Source organism: Melozone crissalis, unplaced genomic scaffold (assembly GCF_028551555.1).
Source record: "Melozone crissalis strain CALT ecotype California unplaced genomic scaffold, PUWL_Pcris_2 ptg000063l_1, whole genome shotgun sequence".
NCBI lineage: Eukaryota > Metazoa > Chordata > Aves > Passeriformes > Passerellidae > Melozone > Melozone crissalis.
The window spans coordinates 12,435,346-12,457,693 of NW_026535841.1; the positions used below are offsets into that span (position 1 = coordinate 12,435,346).

Below are 22,348 nucleotides of genomic sequence, written 5' to 3' on the forward strand. Positions count from 1 at the left end.
ACACTTAAAATGAAAAAATTGACTCTTCTACATAGCCACCCTCAGGAGGGAAGAAGCTTCCAAACATTCAACAGCCACATGCTACTTTTTCTGGTGTGTTAAACCAGAAATAAGATCAAGAGAGACTTAAGAGATTGAGAGAAGTCTTGGGCAAGAAGAGGCATCCCTGCAATATCCCAATTACGCCCATGCAATGATCTGACATTCCCCATTAGCATGGAATCAAGACTGATCCCTGTGTTTAGGGAAGGAGTGCTAGGTCAAACACTTCCCCACACATGAAAGCAACAGTAAGGAATGACCACATCATGTGGGAGCTGTCTCAGATCTTTAAAAACCAAACCTAGTATTCAGGCCTTAGTCAGCATCATACTTGACTCAGATTCTGAAGGCCAGTCATATTTAGCTTCAAATCTGGTTATTGCTATCTTATATTAAAATTTGCTTTAAAAAAAAAAGTGTCCCAGCAAGACATTCTGAGAATATTTTAAGTACAAAAAAATTTAAAACATTTCAAAACAACATTCACAGTTTAATGATACCTATTAAAAGTCTTCCACGTAGTTTGTTAAGAACTAATCCTGAGTTAAAAAAATCACATCATTAGCAGCACTGTATAAGGTATTTCCATAACAACAGCCTGTACACTGACCTCACTAAATTCTAAGCAAGCCAGTGTTTCCTCCTGCAGGAAAAGACAGGTGACTTGTTAAAATAAAATCGTTAGGTTGCAGTGCAATTTTCTAGGAAGAGTTCAAAGTACATAATCATTTAAAGAAAGGGCAGCAGGTTTAAGCTACAACACAAGTTTCAGTTTTTTTCTGCCAGATGCAAGGAAAGGGGCATTATTTAAAATAAATCCACTGAATTTTGGAGACAGACCTCTTGGTTTGCCCTTTTAAATGAGCACTTGGATGATCAGTAATAGCTCAAGAGTGCCAGGGATCCTCTCCTGCTCCACAGCAAGGAACTCCAGGAGGCACAGGGAAACAGAGGCCACAGCATCTTTTGGGTATGTCTTTTCTTTCTGTTTTTCACAGGCCACCAGCTTCTGATGATGTTCCTTCAAGGAACACCACCAATTCCTTGAAATAGGCTTTTAGCACAGGAGGAATTCAACTGCAATACACACTGTGAACAGAGACACCCAAGCTGTTCAATGCCCACAGTGTATTCCACACCACTTAGTGGTGAGATTATCCTCCCAAATCTACAGACAGGAAGATAAGCATTTCCATACTGATGAGGGAAAGAGCTCAAGGGATCTTACTCACAGCCTGGGCTGGGGCTGAGTGCAGCAGTCCAGCCCAGCCTGCCCCACTCCGTGCCCATCCTGCTCCCAAACCACAGGGGAAACTTCCCAGGAAACCACAGGGAAAACTTCCAGCCCTGCCCTGCTCCAGGCTGCCACTGCTCTCTCCCTGGCACCAGCCTTACCTGCTCAGAGGCCTTTCCTCCTGGGACCCATCTTGAGTTACAGCCTTGCTCCTACTTGTCCTGTCCTCTCTCTCCAGTTCCACCCCGTGTGGAACTCCTTGATTCGTGTCTCCTGGTTTAATTCACTAATCTGGAGAAGGAAAGAAACCAAACTAAAGCAGTTTCCTTCCCAGGTTAGTGAGTTTAAAGGGGCTGCTAAGGATGTTAGGAGCACCCCAGTAAATGTGAGAGAACCAAGGTGGGAGCAGGCTGGGGCTCACCAGCCAGCAGGGCAGTCCAGCTGCCTGTGGAACTGCAGGCCACCTTGGGACAGAGCACACCGAACACTAAAAATAAGCTGGACACTTTATATCCATCTTGAATGTAAAGAATCTTTCCAAAACTCCTCAGGAGTTTTACCCTTGCAATCATTGGGCTCCAGCTTGTTTCCAAACTGAAGCACGTTTCACACTCTGCCTTCCCTTCCCCCTCCAATTTAAGGTACCACAACATTTTAACCGAGCACCAAACAAGGAATTTGGTAAATGAATTATCTTAAATTACCAAATTATTCTGCAGATTGCTGTAATTACACTGGTCATATATGTTGTTTTTACAACCACCACCTGCCCCTGCCCCACCACACAATTATCAAGACACCTTTGGACTTCTCAAAGGTGGATCATTTTATACATTACCAAACAAGACAACACCAGAGAATGCACATTTAAAAATACCATTTATAAAACCAGAAATTTATTGCAAATTAAAAAAATAAAAAACCAAAAGGAACCGAAGTGAGATTAGGTTTCTTGATAAAAATTATTCACACAGCGTTCATGTTGTGATTTTTTATTTTATTTTGAAATGAAACCATTGTACATTGTACAAACCATAACTACCGATGGAATAAATAAGTGAAAAATTATACTGCTGTACAACACACACACACAAATCATAAGATGGAAAACGATTAGGTATTGAAGAAAACAAAATTCTTTATACCTTCTAACAGGCCCTTAGAGATAAAGAACATTCCAAAACATGACAATGCTTATGTATGAAGATAGCCACCCAAAACCGATATTTTATACTGCCTTGTTGATTTTATTTTTTGTTGTTGTTTTGTAAGTGCCAGCACTTTTTGGAATGTTTAACAACTACTTTCCCAAGCATAAAAATTCCAAGGAATAGTTCTGCTATAAAATGTTTGGCTGAGTATATCGATTATCCGGAAGGCCTTCCCACGTGTTCCACAAACTCAGCTAAATTACTTGCTTGCTTCTAGTTTCTTTCTTTTCTTTTTTTTTTCATATTTTTTGTTATTTTATTTATTTATTTATTTGTAACTGAAGCTCCAACATTCAGCATTGTAGCAAGGAAGCACTTCTTGATATTTGCACTATTTCTAAAACATCAGCTGTATGAGAACTTTCAGTCATCTTGAAAAAAATTACATCTCTCCTCCTGCTCCACCTCTCAATGCTTTCAATAAACCCTTTTACAGTGAGTTCATAAAACAAGTTTTGGGTAGAGATAGGTCCAAGCCAAAAAAAGCTGGATTTAGATCTGGTTTCAAACCTCAGTGGATTTGAATTCCATGTTCTGGTTTGGTCCCATCTGTACTTTCTGGCATTAAAATGTGTTCAATCACATCCGTTGGCCCATAAATGTTATCAGGCACTTCAAAAAAAGACTAATAACAGTCTTATACACTATTTTGGATTTCTTCATACCAGATAATGTCAAAGTCTCTTCCCTCAGAGACTGACAATAACAGGTCTAAGGAACCCAAATCTATCTGCTTGTTCAGTTGTCTGTTGTCACTAGAATCTCTGGTTAAAATAAAAGATCTGAATGCATTCTGTAGAAGCTGTAAATAAAGGATTTCTACCTCAGAAATAAAGCCTCTAGGAAGATGGTTATGATGCCTTGTCTCATTAGCCACAGAACAATGAACAGTTCTGAGCAGAAGCCACAGGAGAGAAAAGGAAGTTTATAATTAAACCTGGTTGATGTCAATAATGCCAATAAATGTTTCTATCTAATGAAAACTTTGAGGTATTTTTAGTGCTATTTATATATTTTATTTCTTCCTAAAGTACAGGAATTAGTTCCTAAATGAAAAGTCTATTTACTCCCTTGGAAACGTCTACAAAATGAAAATTAAAAACTTGCTGCGATGCACCTGAAGAGAGGGATTAGTAAACACGACTACTTGTCCAAGGTGGCATCAATTTGTTTTGTTTTAGCATTAAGAATAATGAAAAGTTAGTAAATCAAAAATATTTAAAAGTTTGAATCTTTCTAGATTTGCCCATTTAATATATCAATAGAACTTCTCACAAAATATCACTTAAATCTGAATGTAATATACATACAAATCAATCATCATGGACCAGTTATCCACATTTTAGGCATACACACAATTCAAGAGAGAATTCTACCGTTTCATTGCATATATTGTGCAAATTCAGTTTTTGGCTCCTCATTTCCTTATTTTCAGAATGTTAATGGACTTCATGATCAGACCAGAAATCCCAAAATCTTATTAGGGAGCACGCTGTTTTCATGAATGATTTGCAATCAAATTTTATTCAGTTAAAATCCAAAATGTTTTATTTCAACATAAAGGAAAAGTTGAGTGTCATAGGTTATTTGGGGTTCAATCCTACAAACATCTTATGGAAGGTCAGTATTGGCTCCCCACTCCTCCCTCCCCTTTTCCCTCCCCCCAGTTCCTCATTATTTTTCCTAATAAAGTGGTAATTGCAAACGTAATGCAGTAGTCTAAGTGCAAGCCATTTTCACTATTGGAGAATTCAGACCTATACAAGCTTCACAACCCTAATTTATGAAAAAAACCTTATCAACTGGAAGCAACTTCTTTTTTATTTTATTTTTTTTTTTCATCTAAAAAAGTATTTACAGTTTTTCAGCTTACAAACTACACTCAACCATTTCCAGAGCTGTGAGATCTTATTTGAAATTGCAAATTCCATCTCCCACAGCAGGAGAAGACAGAGCAAGGGCCCGAGCCAGCAGCACGGATGGACACGTGGATGGATGTGTGTGCATGGAAGTGGGAGATCAGGGTTTATTCCCTGGAAGTACAAATACCACTGGAAGACCAGACCCTCGTGACCTGATGCAGATGGTTCCACACTTCTGCTTGCCAGGAATTTGAGGGGAGCTGCACCTACCTTGTGCCTTTCCATTAGTTCAGTTAGCATAAGCACACTTCAACGTTAATTGGAAGAGAAGGAACATTCCTAACTGCAGTTAGGAACTGGGCTATGGAAACAACAAGGCTTATTTACAAGACTTGCTGAAAGAGAATAAGGAACCCCCCCCCACAATACAGTATTTTCCTGGAACATAGAAGTAAACATCTCATAATGAAACAGTACAATGAAATCCAGTTCAGTGAAAACATGATATCAAAAAAGACCAATTGAAAATAAACTCACTGTGCATCAATCCCTTTGATCCTATTTATGTACATAGTGGAACTTTCCTGTAAAGCAAGTTGTACCCAGTACAGAGATCTGGACCTAATACTAAGTATTTTAAGTGCCTGTGTTAGAATATCTATTCAGATCTGGACTATAAATGGTAAACAGATCATGTTAACTTCTGATGAAGTTAAGTATTTAGAAGACCAAATTTACAGTTGCGAATGCCATGCATTCAATAAAAGATCTCCACTACAGCTGCTAAAATAAAATATCAAGCTCCTTTTTCTCCTTGGACTCCAAGAGTGAAAATGGCTTCCTGATTTGTAGTTGTTTAAAAATTTAAGCACCAGGGATTTAAAACTTAAAAACGAAACAAAAACCCCAAACAAAAAAAGAAAAAAAAAAGCCTTACTACATGGCATTATGCAAACATAGGCCACTTTGCAAAGGAGACAGTTGCAAAACAACTTTTAAAAGTTAGCACTGTTTTCAGAACACAAGGCACAAAACAAAAGCAGACATCACGCCAGAACAATGAACTTCACATGAAAGCTAATACCTGACCTGTACCATCCTTAAATATCTTACAATGTTAAATAGAGAAATGAAAAAAAAAATACAGCAGCAACATAATTGTAATTTTGACTTTAGAAACAGTGCGTAGACCCCTCCTGAGTTGTTTACTCCAACCAATTCAGAGACAGTAACTTAAAAGTTCTCAATGTTTGTTTCACAGGAAAAAGTTTTCAGTGTCTGAGAAGTTAAACCTTTGTTAGGCTTTCTTGGATTTTTGCTTGGTAACTTGAAAAGTTAGGAGTTCTGTCCTCATCCAAGAGAAGATGCTTAAGTAAGGTTGTTCTATAATTAAGCCCATTGATGTACCTTACATAAAAACTGACCAGAAAAATCTATAGTCTAAATCTCTTCAACATTTTGTTGGGAAGCCTCTACTTTCATCTTTTTAGAAGGTGGCACTCCTTCAGAGTCCTTAATGAGGGGGAAAAGAAAAACAGCCACGTTATCATTGCACTGAAGTTCAGGCACCACAAACATCAAACAAACAATTCCCCAGCGTGTGATGCGTCCCAGACAAAGCATCCCTGGATGCCACAACATGTCCCAGTGCTGCCTGAAATCACTCCTCTACTCACATCTTACCTCAGCAGCTTTGCACTTGTTGTCATCTACAAGGAGCAAAATCCTAATTCCAGGCTAAACCCCACAGTGAATATTCCAAGGAACAGCCTCGATGGAGGACCCACAGGAAAAGCAGGAGGAGCAGGGCTCTGCCTGAGGATCTGCACTTGTCCTGCCCTCAGAAGGGCACAACTGCAAGGATCATTTATTCCTCCCACCCACCCAGAATTTTTCCAAGTTTCAGTGAGAAAATAAACACCCAAACATCCACAAATTAACTCTCCTAACTGCCATAAACATTTACCTTTATAGAAGGTGTTCTACTTCTGAATGGTCCTCAAAGGGTCCAGTAGGTTTGTTCCAGGCAATTTATTAATGTAAAATGTTAATACTCAAAAACATGGTCTGGTTTAAGAAACCAAGAAATCCATCAGACCAATTTGGTTTTACTGTTCCAATTCTGTGAGATTCAAGCAGCCAGCCACCTGGGCCACAAAACCAGGTACAGGCACATTTAATTCTCTACAGCTGCTTTACTAAATGTCCTCACTTTGGAAATTAATGGAAATACACAACTGTCCTCCTTATATTTGCTTTTAACTAAAAATAAACTTTTCAAAGATCCATGCAATTGGACTATTGCATTTAAAGTTACCTGAGAGTTTTTAGATGCCTCTGTAATTAAATCATTTTCTCCAGAGGACTGAATTTCTGCTTTCTCTGAACTATTCATGGAATTTTCCATTGAAGACTGTGAATTCTGTTCATCAGAGGTATCTGAAATGGCAAGAAATCATTTTAAGCAAACAGATGAAAGCTTTCAGCAGGAGATTTCCAGGATATCTTCCCATCAGCAACATCCCCAGCACAACCATTTCACCCACACTGTAACCACTAATAAAAATACACAAATAAGTGTATGAATATGATGAATGAAGCTCAGACTCCAGGATCACAACCCAGCTGCTGCCTGAGTTTTTCCTTCCTGCTGCTGGAGCACACACCCTGGGATCAGACCCTAGAGGGAGCCAAGCTCCTGCACAGCCTCAAAGAGGATGTCTGAGCCCTCAGACATCCCCTGTCCAAACCAGTCTGGACTGCAAGGAAGGGAATTTCTTGAAACCAGAAGCAAAAGGCTGAAGTATTACAACTGATGGATCTAAAAACCTGTATAAAACGAAGACTCAAAGTTAAAGCACACATTTCTTTAAATAGGGGACAGGGGCATGTAAAATGTGTTTCTAGATTCCTGACCCAAAGATTTTATGAATTTATTCCATATTAAGAGAAATGCAAGATCAAACAAAATTTTTGGACAGTTTTGGTTAATGAAGATGCCATAACCAGTGAGTAATGGAGATTTTTGTGGTGTACTGTATAAAAAGCATCACAAGCATTTCTGAATTCCAGACTAAGTGATGCCCATCATGAGCATCTCAAAGATCACATTCAGTGAACTCGGGCAGAATCCTCTTCCTGTCCATGTCTCACCACAAAAGCATCTTCATGCTGATAAAGAAACAAGTCCCAAGGGTCCAAAGAAATCTCACAGCCCCCACTGAGCTGAGGAGCGCTTGCCCATGTTCCCATCTCCCTGTGACAAATCCAGCCCCAGCCCATCACTGCTGCTCCTGATGGAACACTCAGCCTGCTGCTGCCCTTTGGCCAAGGGGATCCATACCTGAAACCACCAAGCCTCGAGCTATTCCAATGCCTGCAGGACTTGTTCACACAGCAGAATGCTTTAATCCACCTGTTTTATTTCATTCCTCATTAAGCATTTCTGACCACACAAAGTGGCTCCCTCATTTCAGTGGAGTAACATGAGACAGGCAAGGTCATTAACCCTGTCCAGCTGAATAATGTCCCACCTGCAGGGCTCTGACTGATCACAACAAGGTAGATAAATGTTTAATAAATTGTTTAACACAGCATTTAACCAACTGAAAACACCTGCATTAATAACAGGAGTTTTTTGCCATTATGTCTCCCTTTCATTTTACAATACCTGGCTCTCAATCCAGAGGACTTGGTTTGATTTTCCCTGAACATAAAATTTAACCAGGGGAACTTGCATGCTATGTAACAGCTTCACACAAGCAGGTTCAGACAATATTAGACCAAGGAGTAAATCCTTACTCTTTACTGTGGCCAAATATGCAAGTGGAGGTATTATTGCTCCAATTTATTCCAATTTGGTGATGGTTCTGTTGTCAAATTTTAACCCCAGTTAAAAATGACACACTTAACATATTTGAGCACTCTGGCATTATCAAGATAAAAGTTCTAAATTTAAATTGGTCAGTCGAGCTACTGAGTGAAGAACTAAATCAGGAGAGCATAATTTAAATGCTTTGGTATGGGAAGAATTCTGCAACCAAATCATTAGAATGGTGTTAAGGACATCTTTTATCTGTTATAATAGGACAAAGAAAGTTATCTTCCCAAGAATATAAATACAGAGCATGTTTCACCCAAAATACCATTCAAAGAGTGAGGGTCAGAACAATCCCTTAACCCACATGTATTTTTAATCTGTCCACAACTGCAATAGAATCTTGTAATGCTTTCAGAAAATTAGGACAGAACTCAGAGCTAACTTCTGAATAAGTAGCAAGCAGGATTAAGAGAAAAGAAAGCTTGCATTATAGTTTACAAAATGTAAAAAGTAATTTCAAAGTATCTCACCTCTATTTTACTGTCACACTAAGGCATCAACTTCCAGAGATCCACACAAACTAATACCTTCCAGGACTTGTGTGATTACATGGTAGCAGCCATTTCAAAGATTATTTTGAATTATTTATTCTTTCAAGTCTGAGATTTGAGAACAATAAACCAGTATTTTGTTTGTTTCTCTCTGAAAAGACCCCTGAATGTCAGTGTGACCTTTCCAGTTGTATGAAAGATCACCAGCAGGTCAGAGAAATTATGGCCCATTTTCACATAAATGCTGAAAATTCAGAAACCATCTCTTTCAAACTATTATTTTCCAGTTCTTAAAGTGGATAAGCAAATAAATAACACACTAAAGGGTAACTTTTTTTGTTTGGCTTCCAAAGGGCCCTCCCAGCTCACCTTCTGAACCAGGCTGCTCCTTTGCCTCTGCCTGAGTTTCGTCAGACTTGACTTCAGTGCCGTCTGCTTGTGTTGCCAAGTTCTGCTCTGGGGCTGGGCTGGAATTGCTGCTGTTTTCCTGTTTGATTGGAGAAGCATCAGCTATTGAACTCTGGTTGCTATTGTCATCTGTGAACAGAAGAGTGGAAACCAACCCAGTTTGATTTGACAGGATACAAAGCACACCTGAATGCTTCCACATTATTCCCTGATAACACATGATATAATTTAGCTCATTAGGGATCAAGTTTAATCATTCAGACTCACACTACACACCCAACTTCTTTCCACACCAGCCTACAGAGTTTCCAAGCAGTTACTAAAAATCTAATTCTAATTTTATACATTAAACCAAAGAGTGTTTTACTCAGATCTGATGCAAAAGACCCCAGAATTTTGTAATATGAGAAATCAGATCAACCAAAGTGGCAGTCTCATATAACACAGGGCTGAGCAAGTTCATGCTGCAATTTCCAAATACCCATCACTCCAATGTTCAGATAAGCAGATATTTTTGAATTGACTCCTGAAGGTCAAAAAAAAAACCAACCCAAAACCCCTTCAAGGTGAAATGTAACATCCAGCCCCAATACCAACAGTTTTTAAGTGATAACTGTCCAGAATATTCTCTAGTCCTCAAAGACTTGGATCCCAGTAATCCTCTGCAGCACAGATCTGTAGTTAACATGAAATATTCTGCCTGTGACAGTGGTTTAAGTACTCAGCTATTATTTTACACATAGCACTGGTGTCCAACTTCCTTTAAACCAGACCAACATCCCTGGATAACCAAGAGGGAAGTTCCTGCTCCCTAAAGAAAACTCACCCTGCAAAATATTATGAATTAAATTACTAGAATACAAGTCAATCCAGCTCCCTCTGCATCTCTACAACCATTACATCCAAAGGACTGCAGGAACACAGAGCTGCTGCTGGGACCACCTCTCTCCAGAGCAGCCTGGAGTGAATTCAGATTAAATTTATCACAAAATTGTACAGTGTGAAATTGTACAGTTAAAAATACAGGTTATAGTGATAAAAAAGCAAGTAGTACATTCACCTCATGGATGGCAGAATCAAGACTTAAAAAAATTAAATGATCTGACCAAGGCAAAAGTTAAAAGGTTTGAAATAGATGAAAAATTAATCCAGACCTGCAAAACCCCTGCTCATCCTTTAACTGCAAGACCTCACTTGCTGTCAGCACTGCAAAAAGCAACCATGAGGCAGCACAAACGCAAATAAAACTGAAATTGAAAATTTACACCCCACTAAAAAGTGATCCTCTCTTATCAGCTCAAACAGTGCTGCATTCTCAGCCACAATTGTTATCCAAACACCCAGAAGGTGAAAACCTGAAGCAGAGCTGAGCTGTGCAAGCTGCTCTGTAATAAACACCAGGCTAACACTCAAAAGTAACATTCTAAAAAAATTAAAGTGAAATAAAATTGACCTCATAGTGCCTGACTGGCAAACAAAAAGTGTTTTCTTGAGCAGTTAATTTCTCATCCTGCAGCAGAAGGAAGGCAGCACAGAACCAGAGCTTGCTTTCTTGGCTCTTGCAGAATTCTCTTGACCTTAATCAGTAAGAGAGTTAATAAGTACAAAACCTGCCTAAATTAGAGTAGGTCCCACTGAGCCTTTGGGGGACTTTTGGTTCTTCAAGCAGCAAACTGTTGAGGTATTATTGCACCTGAGTGCAGTGCTGAGGGGTAGATATTTCTAATTTTATTTTCACATTTAACTCCACTAACAAGTTTTTTCCCTTATGCTCATAGCCCAAATATAAACAACTGTTAGTACATCCACAGAAGAGAAGTCCAAGGTACCAAGTGAGTATCTGATGGTGTTTTCCATTTTGATTCAAGTCCACCCATCAGAGCAGTGGAGGATCTGATCTTGGTTTACCCTTTCCCAGCAGTGTAAGAGGGGAACTGGGTGTGACCTTCTCCCACTCACCATGCATGTCCATCATCCCTGGGGAGGAGCTGTTCTCTGGAGTGGTCACTTCAGAGCCACACTTTTCATCTTTGCCCTTTTTCTTATTCTTATTTTTCTGAAAAACAAAAGGCACCACACACACATGAGACCATGGCCATGCAGAGAAATCCCCACTGCTGTGTAAAACCCTCCCCACTGAGCACCTCTGTAAGAACAGCTCACAACCCCAACTGAAACCTCCTCCTCCTCCACAACTAATGCTGCTTCTTCATTTAAAAAACTGAAAGATGGATTAAGAAAAATGAGATTGACCCAAAGCACAGAGCACAAACCCTGCATGAGCTGTGGGTCCCAACCTGCTCCCAGATGCAAACAAAGAAGGGACCATGGAATCCATCCCTGGGGAATCTGTGCCTGCCCAGAGACCACGGCATCCATCCCTGGGAATCTGTGCCTGCCCAGGGACCATGGCATCCATCCCTGGGGATCTGTGCCTGCCCAGGGACCATGGCATCCATCCCTGGGAATCTGTGCCTGCCCAGGGACCATGGAATCCATCCCTGGGGATCTGTGCCTGCCCAGGGACCATGGAATCCATCCCTGGGAATCTGTGCCTGCCCAGGGACCATGGCATCCATCCCTGGGGATCTGTGCCTGCCCAGGGACCATGGAATCCATGACAGGGAATCTGTGCCTGCCCAGGGACCATGGAATCCATGACAGGGAATCTGTGCCTGCCCAGGGACCATGGCATCCATCCCTGGGAATCTGTGCCTGCCCAGGGATGCAGCATTTGCAATTAGGAGGTGATGTAATCAGACTCACAGGAAAAAGAAGCAGCTGCACTGCTTGTGGAGATCCTGCCTGCTGAGGAGACAATTCAGAGCCTGACTCCAGGAAGAATGCTCTGAGTCCACCCTTTTGGACAGAGACTGTCCTCCAGGGAGGGAAGGAACTGAACCACAATCAAACACTGTCTAAGACTGCAGAAGAAATTCAACAAGTGACATCTGGAGGGACTTTTCTCTCTATTTTAATTATTAAGTTTATTTCTAAACTGCATTTTTACTTAGAGAAGCCACATTTTACTTGCTGATGCATGAAACAGAGGTGAGAGCACATAGAATTCTTTACCTTTACAAAATGAAAGGTCAGACGGGTCATGATCTCTCTCAGGTTTGGTTTTGTTGCTTTTTAAAGGTAAAAAGGACATTTTTGCCACAAAAGAAACACTGAATGTGACTGTGAGCAATTTAAGCTGACAGGTGTTTGTTAAGAGGTTTAACCATCAGAGTGGTGAGGTTCCAGAACAGCCTTCCACAAGCAGGAGGAGGAAGAGCCAAGCTAACTGAAGTGCAGAGAAATGTCCAAGTGTCTAAGGAGCAGCATGTGAGGGGGGAAAGTAATTTAATTTCTGTTCACCAAAATCAAAGACAACTTCCACTTGAAATAAGGGAAGGCACCACTCTCCTATTTTAGTAAAAAGCAAATACACTGTCTGGTCCTTCAGAATGGATGAAATTAGATATAAAAAGATGTTCACAACAAAATTTAATAGACAAAATTATCCCTACCTAGTACTTATATACCAGGTAGGGATAATTGATGTAAATAAACTATATTTATATAAAATATACATGCTTGTGTGATTTGTGAGAACTTTCAGAGCTGCAGGACAGAAACCTTGCCAACACCAAGCCTGCAACAACTGCAGCTGCACAACAGGCTCTACTTGAAATGAAAAGAACATGACTGCAGGACACCAGTGTAACTGGTCCTTAACAAGTGTCCCAATTTCTGCAAATCTGGAGCCTCAACCTAGAGATGATGGCTTAGAAAACACAATTAAACTCTGCACATGAAACCATTATATAAACCCATTCTTCATAATAGAGAACCTGACTTTGGGTAGCAGTGACCTTGAAAATTCCTCCAGAAGCTCACTTAGAAATTCTGTTTCCAAGTCCCCCAGCACCCATCCTGCAGGCACAGCTGAACAGCAGGAAAACTGCCAGAAGCCCTGATCCTAAATATCCTAAACCCTGCACTCCCTCTCACACAGACAGCACAATTTTCCCCCACTGCGTACTATAAATAATAAAATCAAGACCAAACATTAGACAACCAGAAGGAATGGACAGGTTTCCCAATACCCAAGGGGGAACTTCAGAGAGATGCTGCCCAAGCACTGGAAGAACCCCTGAGGCTCACCACAACTCTGACAGGCCCTGAAATCTGTGGGACAACCAAAGCACAGAAAGAAACAAACTCGGTTAAAGCAATCCTAATAAAAAAAATTAGATCTTAAATTTGGAGTCTGAGTAAGACAAGGTCATGACAGTGTCTTGTCTGAATAAACACCATTTTACACATCTATTAATACAGAAGTTTTCTTCCAAATAGGTCTTCACTCATATTTCAGGTAAAGTAAAAGCACATGACAGCCCAAGGAAAGAGTACCAAAGTTAGGATGTGTTTTCTGTTGTGTCATTAATTTACTGTGGTATCCTGGGTTAGTGTTCTCTCTACCACAATATTACAATTTATTAAATGAGAGCAGTGATCATTTTAAAAACCAATTTGTAAGTCCTATCAACTTTGATTTTTACCCTTCTTTTTACACCACACAAACAGTGCACACAACATAAACAGGATGCACAGACAGAACATTTATCAAGAGAAAACACACAGGACAACAGAAGCATTGCTGTTGTATTCCTTGGCTGGACATGCTAATAGAAGTGATCCCAGCTCCACAGGATATTCCTACACTCATGTCTAATGTTTTCCACCTGGTTTGGAGCAGAACAGCATTGATGTACACATAGAATATGTACTCTGCCCTGTTCCAAACCAGCTGCTTTCTTTAAATCACCAGGCACAAAGGGAGGAAAAATAATCCATGCCATAACTCTCCCTCCCTGCCTCCCAGTTAGTCAGAGAAAAGTTTCAAACTGAGTTTCAGCTGCATGTTTAAGTTATCTGAGAACTGATCCCAGCTGACTCCAGTGTCACACACTCACCCATCCACATCACTTGCTGTAGAGATCAACATCCCCCTGGAGCTTGCAAAACCCACACCAGTCTCAGCTTAAAGGCTCAGTGAAAATCAAAGAGCATTTCGTTTGACTTTGCCTAAACAGGAGCATCTACATCTGGAAAAAGCAAGATACTGCAGGATACTTACATCATCCACTTTAGGCTCTGTTACTGGTACCCATTTGTAAATCCTTAGGGATGTGTCGCCAACTGTCACCCACTTCTTCTCCCTACAAAATTACAATGCAGGAGGAGTTACACTTCAGATTCAGAAGAGAGTGATCTCCTATTGTAAGTTGTCAAGAATTTAAACAGGCTATTAAGTAGGATGATCTCTATTACATCGTCTTTAGCACTGCATTGTGCAAATTGTTCTTTGCATTTCACAACTTGCTAGAGCACTGCTAACCTCCAGATTTCTCAGGGCTCTTACTTGACTGGGTGAGTAACTGCAGTAGCAGTAATAAGATCTGGATTAAAGATAAAGTTAAGAAGAACAGCAATTGAAAATGCAGATTTAATGCCTACAATTTTCACTTAAGTTTCTAGACAGCAGAAGAGGGTTTAGACAGACCAGTGCGTTTTGATTATCATGAAGCTGTTTAATGGGATTAGAAATCTAGATGCATTTTGACCATCTGAGGTTTATTTGGGGGGCAGAAATTTGCTGCTGGCAATTTAATGCTCACTCCACACCCCTGACAGACAGACAGCTCTGCCATTCCAGAGCCTCACAGGGAGCCATCAGTGCCGTGGTGCAGAATGAGAGCCCAGCTCTGGGGAAAAGCAGAGGGGGGAAAGCACAGCCTGGGCTGCTCTGTGCACACCCTGCCAGCCCTGGTGGTGACAAAAGGGGAAGGAAATGTGGCTGCAGGGTGGCTCTGCCTCGGGGCTCCCAGGGCTGGGCTGGACAGGGATGCTGGGCTGAGGGATGCACTCCTTGAGCTCTGCACATCAGGGCTTTACGGAAGGTCCACAATGCCAGAGAAATTTCATCACGTTTCTGGGATCAGTTTTCAGGTCACAGATTACCACTGCTGGTTCCTGGGTTTGCAATGCAGCTCTGCAAATGGATCCATTAAAAGTTAACAACAAAGACCGATTCCATTAAATATTCAGGAACATCTGAAATTAATTTGGCATGAGATCTCAGGCTTTTTTTTTTTCCCCATAAACATTTAAATAATAGATTTGGGATCCAGTTATAGATTAAAAAAAAATAAAAAATGTTCTTTGCAGGATGGGAGAAGCTGGATGTGACTCCAAATATATATATTTACATAGATGTGATAGCTCCATTTTTAGAAAGGGCCTCCAGAATCAAAAGCAGCCCCACTGTACAAATGTCACAAACATCCTCCTGACTATTTGTTTTAGCTACCAAAGCCAATCTTATATTTTTCCTTTACAAGAGGCATTTTCTTGTTTAATTAAGAACAAAAGCAAAGCTAAACTGTATATGACTATTTGACATATTTTGGCTCTGTCCATAATGATATTTTAATTAAAGCCCAAAACTATTTCAAATTCATTTCTTTCCTACTGCTCTTCACAGAGCAGTGTTCCCCCAATGTGTTTGGACACAGCCATTTGGGTACACTAGGTGGCTAAAGTATGTCAAAATCCAATTTCACTCTAATTTGGAGCTCTACATGCGATAAAAATGACAGTGGAGATGAGGGCATGTCAATAATGAGAGCATACTTAATTGTGAAGAGATGATCATGATATAATTTGGGGTTTTTTAAGGATACAAGGCAAGCTAGATTTATTTCTACTAAAGAAAACCTTTGAAATTATGGAAATAAAACCAACTGGGGTTTTGTTTTGGGTGTGGGGAGAGGTGAATAAATGCTTTGTTTTAAAAATCAAGATTTTAGTCTTTTCCTACAGCAAAATATTACTTAGAGATGCTGCACTGGAAAACCAAAAGTTCAAGATACCTGTTAGCATCTCAAAGCAGCCTCACACAGCATCTTCACTGGACAGACTGTAGAACACAGGAGGAAACCTATATTAGTAACTTTTTCCTTCTAGTATTAAAGTTAGCCCTGACATTTTAACTCTTCTGAGCTTCTTACCACTTTAAGTTTTGATAACCCTCAGCTCTAGGGATTTTTTAACTGATTTCAATACACAGTAATTCAGACAACAACGGGAATAAGAATATTTTGTGATGGAAGTACACCAACATCCCAGTCCTGCAAACCTATGGCTAAAAAGAAAACCCAACATCACAGTGCTATTATGCAAATATTTTTACTTGTGTAAGTATTTACAGTATTGACAGTTTAAGACCATGAAAGTATTAATAAGAAAAAAAGAAGACAACCTCCCCTGAAACTTAATAAAAGCATTGGCAGCACAAACACAAATTTGTTAACAAAGAAACGCAATGACTTTCAGACATTCAAGATCAACAGGGTAAAATCATTTCAAGATTTATGACATTTATTGCAAATTAAGCTTAGAATATTATCTGTAATACTTACTGCCTTACCATTTCAAAACAAAACCCAAAATCCAAACAAGCAAACAAAAACCCCAAACCCACTTCTACCCTGAACAGTCACTTTTTATTCTTTTGTGCAAAGACACCATCCCAAGCTGCTGATCAGGGATTTTCACTCAGTGAGAACTGACAATTTACTGCTGCTGCCCAGGGCAGAGAGTTTGGGAAATGCTGCACAAATCACAGAGGATCCTCACTGGCCCAGTGCTGGAATAGGAATGAGGAACTCATGAACTCTTGTGCTCATTCTGTTGTGAAACCTTAAATCGTTTCTTCACCTGTTTTCCTGTCTGCTGCACCCACCCACCCCGAGGTCCTGACCAGAATTCCACCCCCATCACTCAATTCCACCTTTGATAAGTGATGACTGAGCAATATCTGTGATTGCACCATCCCTGTTATTCTCTGTAGGTTGGTCTCTGTGCTGACTGTTGGATTGGAAAAGATGGCTAATGGAACACTATCAGCCTGACACTTTATCAGGCTGAAAATGTGGCAATTATCAACTGTACTTGTCCATGTCTAGCTGATAAACTCCACAGTTTTACAGAAAAACCCATTTTGCCTGTTTTCAAAGCTCTCCTGTTTCTCCATGAATGACTCAGGAGTAACAACAGAAAATGAAATACATACAATAATAATTTTTCTTTTAATCTTCCACAGTGAGAAGTATCTTTGATATTTTAGTTACAGTAAATTCAGAAACTAATCAGTGCAACAGAAACAAACCCTTACATTTTTCTGAAATTGTGTAAAGGCATTTTTAAATTCTAAACTATATCTGCACAGCATTTAAAGGACAGCCAAGGGTACAAAGGGTAACCATTAGTATCAACACTTCTTCAGTGCTTATGCCTGAGGCATACTAATATCTCAGAACTTACATCATTATATACCCAATTCCCCATGCTAAATAACCCAAGACTCTCAAATATATTTATACTTTGTTTAATAACACTAAAGCTCCACAGATGAACATCAGATTCCACGTGTAAAAGTAATATATGGGTGAGCAAACACAACAGTGTATATTACACTTATACAGAAAGTGTCAAGGCAGCTTCTGCAGCAGCAGTGAGTGCCAGAAACATTTGATGGCAGAGACACAGAAAGCCTTTACTGCCAATATATCACTCAAGGAAAGGCTTTCCCACTTGTCTGGCCTTTTCCCACGACTACCATTCATCACAGTGAGCTGCATTTACACACGGATTTGCTCCCACATACCCCATCTTCTGCTGGTGATCACGAAGTGACGTCATAATGCTGAATTTATCACATCACACTCACTTGCATTGCAACAGAGTTTGGTGAAAATCACAGAATTATGACCTCCCTGTGGGATCAAGCAAAAGAGAAAGGGGATGGGAAAGAATATGCCATTATTATACACAAAAAGTGCTGTCAGATGCACAAAAACTGATTTTGTGAAGCGTGGGCTTGCTTTTCCGAGCACGCCTACTGCTGAGTAGATGTTTGTCTAGTGACTAACGTGAAGGAGCCCCAGACACACATGGTGTTTATTGAACAGGCTGCAAATCCAATCAAATGCCATGCAGAGAGACTGGACACGGACATGTGGTCACAGACACCTTCTCTCTGGGTTTATCTAAGCACAGAACATTTGGGGAGCCCCCTGCAATGTGCACATGGCCTAAAGCAAGCCCTGCTTGGTGGCCACAAGCACCTTGCTCACAGCAGAGAGAGCCACGGCTCACACGTGCCAAAACTCCACCTTCAGCTCCCACTGAAGTCAAGAGAAATAATTCAAGCAAGGAAAAAGAAAGGGATCATAATTCAAGCATGGTAACAGTGTGTTTGGGCCACTACAGAACTCAATGCATTCCTGCACACACATTGGATATTTTTACTTCAACTGCCACTGCTTGAACTACAGTCCTAGGACAAAACCCACCACAGACAGGTTAAAGCAGGGAGGTGATCTGGGAGTAGCAAACAGCCTTTTTCCAAAGACATCTTGTTAGGGAGTTCTGTGTCATGACTCCTTTTCAGAGCAAAAGCCTATTTGAAGAAGGAGGCATGAGCAGCAAAACCTGCAGAAACTCAATCTCAGAGCATTACATACCACACAAAAGCATTTTAGCAAGTCTGAATGGAGACACTGAACAGAAAAGCTACAGCAGCACTGCCCAGAAATCCTAAATAGCCACAGCTCAGGATCCCAGCCAATGGCCCAGGTAAAACAGCCTGTGGGGACTTTTCCCCTCAGCTTTCTCCAGGTAACTTTCACCAGTTGTCCACGTTCACCTCTTCTTCCTGAGGTGTTATCACCTGTCAGATCAGGGCTTTGATGGGTCAGAAAAAGGTCAAAGGACTCCTGAGAAATACTGCCATTCAAAGGGAAGGCAACACAGTGGGATTTCTGATTCCTGGTGCATTCTCTAAAGCCAGGGTTACCTATCCCCACCAGGTATTCCCGACCTCCATCCTTACATGTCTGCACAGCTGTCCTTAAGGCCAGCAGTGCTCTGTACCCATGCAAATTATTTCATTCCCTCCCAAGACATCCTACCACTTATACTTTCCTCCTGCTCATTTCTTGTCTCTCAGTGGTTGTATTTTTCTTCATTTAACAAATCAGACTTTGACACAAACCAAGAGTGCCTTCAGTATTTTTCTAGTGCTAGTTGAGGGCACAATAGTTTTTGCCCCTCTCTTCTGGAGAGCCCACTTGGAATCTACATGTACCCATCAACCTTTAAAGACAAAAAAAATCCTGTACCATTTATCGAGACAAAATAATCTCAGAGGATTTTTTAAAATAGACTGACAGAAAGTACTGTTAAAGAAAGGTAGAACTGTTCTCTTACTGTGGAAATTTAACATTTCTGCCACACAAACACAAGGCAACCATGTATTCTGTAAGCCACGTGCTGCGTGTTTTCCAAAACAGATGCTCATTCATGAGCATGGCTTAAACAAAGGAGATAAGGTTACAGTAATCTCCAGATAAAAACGTAACAACTTCACTGTTTACTACGAAGTTCCAGCAATAACCAGAAGTGCCACGCGCTCCGTGAACCGACAGGAAAACAGGGGATCTGCATCCAAGTGCTGGCTGTCCAGGAACACTGATTTCCTGAGGAACAGAGTCTGCCCTGGTGGAAGCTGCCTTCCAGCAGGCACATTCACAGACGTGCCAGCACAGGGATTTGGGAGCAGCAGGCACAGCAAGGTGCTGCACACCTGCCCAGGTGGATAATGCCTTGGATAAAGCCACTGTCTGCTCAGAGGAGTTCCCAGCCCCATCTGCCTCCCTGCCCGTCCCTGGCACACACTGCTCCGAGCACACAAATCTCACAAAACTCTGTTCTAGGAAATGCTGGACACGAGGTATTTTAATTTTCAGTGGCTGCATTTCCACAGAAGAGCTGTGGATGGCAACAAATTGCTCCTATTATGCAAATGCAACTGCACACTTGGAAATTGCCGATGTGGCTCTTCTGAAGATGCAGGAATTGCCAGTGTGGAAAGTTCAATTGAACAAGCCAAGTCTTCTCAAAACACTGAAACCACAAAACACAGACTCACTCTAGCTAATTTCCCACTGTATTTGACTGCAGGTGGAGGGGGGTAACCACGAGATTCACCTTCAAATTACGATTCCTTTAAAAATAAGAAAATTGCTTTATGCAAATACTTCCACAAAAAGTTGTATCAATACTTCTGACAATAATCAACAGAAGCACTGCATGACTACACAGGAACCCTCTATAGCCAAGCTGTCTATCGTGAAGGTTAAAATGTAGAGAAATCTATTTATACCATAAGATTTCTGTTTTACAGAAAGAGCCATAGCAACTGGCATGATGGCAGAGAGTCCTTGCCAAGAAAAAAAAAAATTAGGTATTTTGTTGAATGGCCAAGCTTCTGTCTCTACTCCTCTCTGAATTCCACAAACCAGGATTCAAAGGGAGCGTGCTGCGCTCATGAATGAAATACCTACAGCCAGAACAGTCCCACACATCCAAGCACGCTCCGGCTGGAACAAAAGTCCTGTCACACCGCTGCACATTGTTCTGACCTTCCAAAGCCGGCCCGGCAGTCAGCAAACCGCACTTACAAACAACACCCGAGTAAAGAGAGTTCCTGAAAGCAGCCGAGCTGCGGGGCTGGGGCTGCCCCGGCTCCCACACAAAGGCTGGGGTCTCCGCAATGCCCATCCCGTGCCCGGCGCTCCCGGACACCCGGCCCGATCCTTTGTCCGGCTCACCCCAACGGGCCCTTGGTGTGCTCAAGGCCATTTAAAACTTAACAATCCATTCTACCCTCATACGAACACGTTCAACTCTGTGTTTTGCGCTTTTTTTAACGAAAACAAAGCGTTAGCCGAGGAGGACAATAGAAGTGTCCCCTTGATTTCAAAGCTGCAAACCAGCTGAGTGATGAGCAGTAACAATAACGCAAGGGATTTCCCCGTGGATTCCAAATGTTTAAAGAAAAAGTATTTTAAGATACGTCCACAGAGACTGCTGAACAGTCTCAGCCAACTTGCTGGAAGAAAGATTCACTCTTGAGTCACACCGGCACCGCTCTTTATGCCATCCCAAATCCCGGACCGACTATGCACAGCACGGCGGCGACCGCCGTACTGTATTGTTTAAACACCTCGTGAGGGTTTCTCTAACAAAAGCAAGGAAAAAAAGACAAAAGCGGGGAAATGCCAAAACGCATTGAAGGCCTAACAAAAGGGACTTATTTCACACGGGGTATAACCTTTAATTTTATGATTTACGAGAGGTTCCAGGGGCAGTTCGCGCTCTCTCCCGGAGCGTCGGTGGGAGACGATCGCGCTTGGGTTCGCTGCGCTTTTACGCGCAAACCCCGGGAACTTGGGAGGTGAAATCAACACACAAACAGGCAACGACAGAAAATAAACTCTCGGGAGCTTCACAGGGGTATTCTTAACGTGTTTTCTTTTTTTCCAGAACACTTCTCCGAGCACTATTTCCACCCAGAAGAGCGGGCGGCGGAGCCTCCCCGGGCCCGCTCCTCGGGCCCTTTGTAGGGGCCGGCGGCGGGAGGCGCCCGGCCCGACCCTGCCGCCCGCCCATGCCCGAGGCGCCCGGCCCGGGACCCGCGGCGAGGGGCGGCGGGCCGGGGTCCGCGGGGAGCGGCGGGGGGCGGCGGGGAGGGGGCTCGGCCGCACAATGGAGCCGCCTCTCGCCCTCACACGCCGCCGCCGCCTTCATGTGACTCGCCGGAGCGAAATGGCTGCTGGGTGCCGCCGGCTCCCCGCCCCCCGCGGCCGCCGGCGAGCCCCGGACCCGCGCGGGACAGGCGCGGGGCGCGGGGGGACGCGGGCGCGGGGTCCCGGCGCGGCGCGGCCCGCTCACCATTTGCGCACTTTCTCGATGGCCGCCATCACCCGCTTGATATCATCCTTCGCCCGGCTCCGGGTCTCGGCCCGCACCGACCGGCCCGACATGCTGCTGGGGGGCGGCGGGCTCGGCGGGGAACGCGGCGCTCGGCGCGGCCGGCGGCTCGGTCCGTGTGTCGGGGCGCCCGCCCGCACAATGCCGGGGCTGCGCGGGGCTCGGCACGGCTGCGCTCGGCGGCTCCGCTCGGCTCCGCCCGCCCGCCCGGCGGGGCCCGCGCTCCGCGCACGCGCGGGGCCGGCGGGGAGGGGAGGGGCGGGCGCCGTGAGGGGACGGCGGGTGGCGGGAAGAGCGGCCGGGCCGTGAGGGAGGGGAGCGGGTCCGACCCC

The 22,348-nt window shown here is 42.6% G+C and overlaps 1 protein-coding gene across 1 annotated transcript; it reads right to left on the minus strand.

Annotated features, from left to right (window-relative positions):
• Positions 1 to 2,230: 2,230 nt before the first annotated feature.
• BCL7A (BAF chromatin remodeling complex subunit BCL7A) lies at positions 2,231 to 22,116 on the minus strand. The gene is made up of 6 exons (XM_054288813.1): positions 21,978 to 22,116; positions 14,257 to 14,338; positions 11,088 to 11,184; positions 9,090 to 9,257; positions 6,667 to 6,788; positions 2,231 to 5,861 (listed from the first exon to the last, which is right to left on the minus strand). Exons 1-6 carry the CDS (start codon positions 22,067 to 22,069, stop codon positions 5,790 to 5,792), a joined length of 633 nt encoding a protein of 210 aa, XP_054144788.1. The 5' UTR covers positions 22,070 to 22,116; the 3' UTR covers positions 2,231 to 5,789.
• Between the last annotated feature and the right edge of the window lie 232 nt (positions 22,117 to 22,348).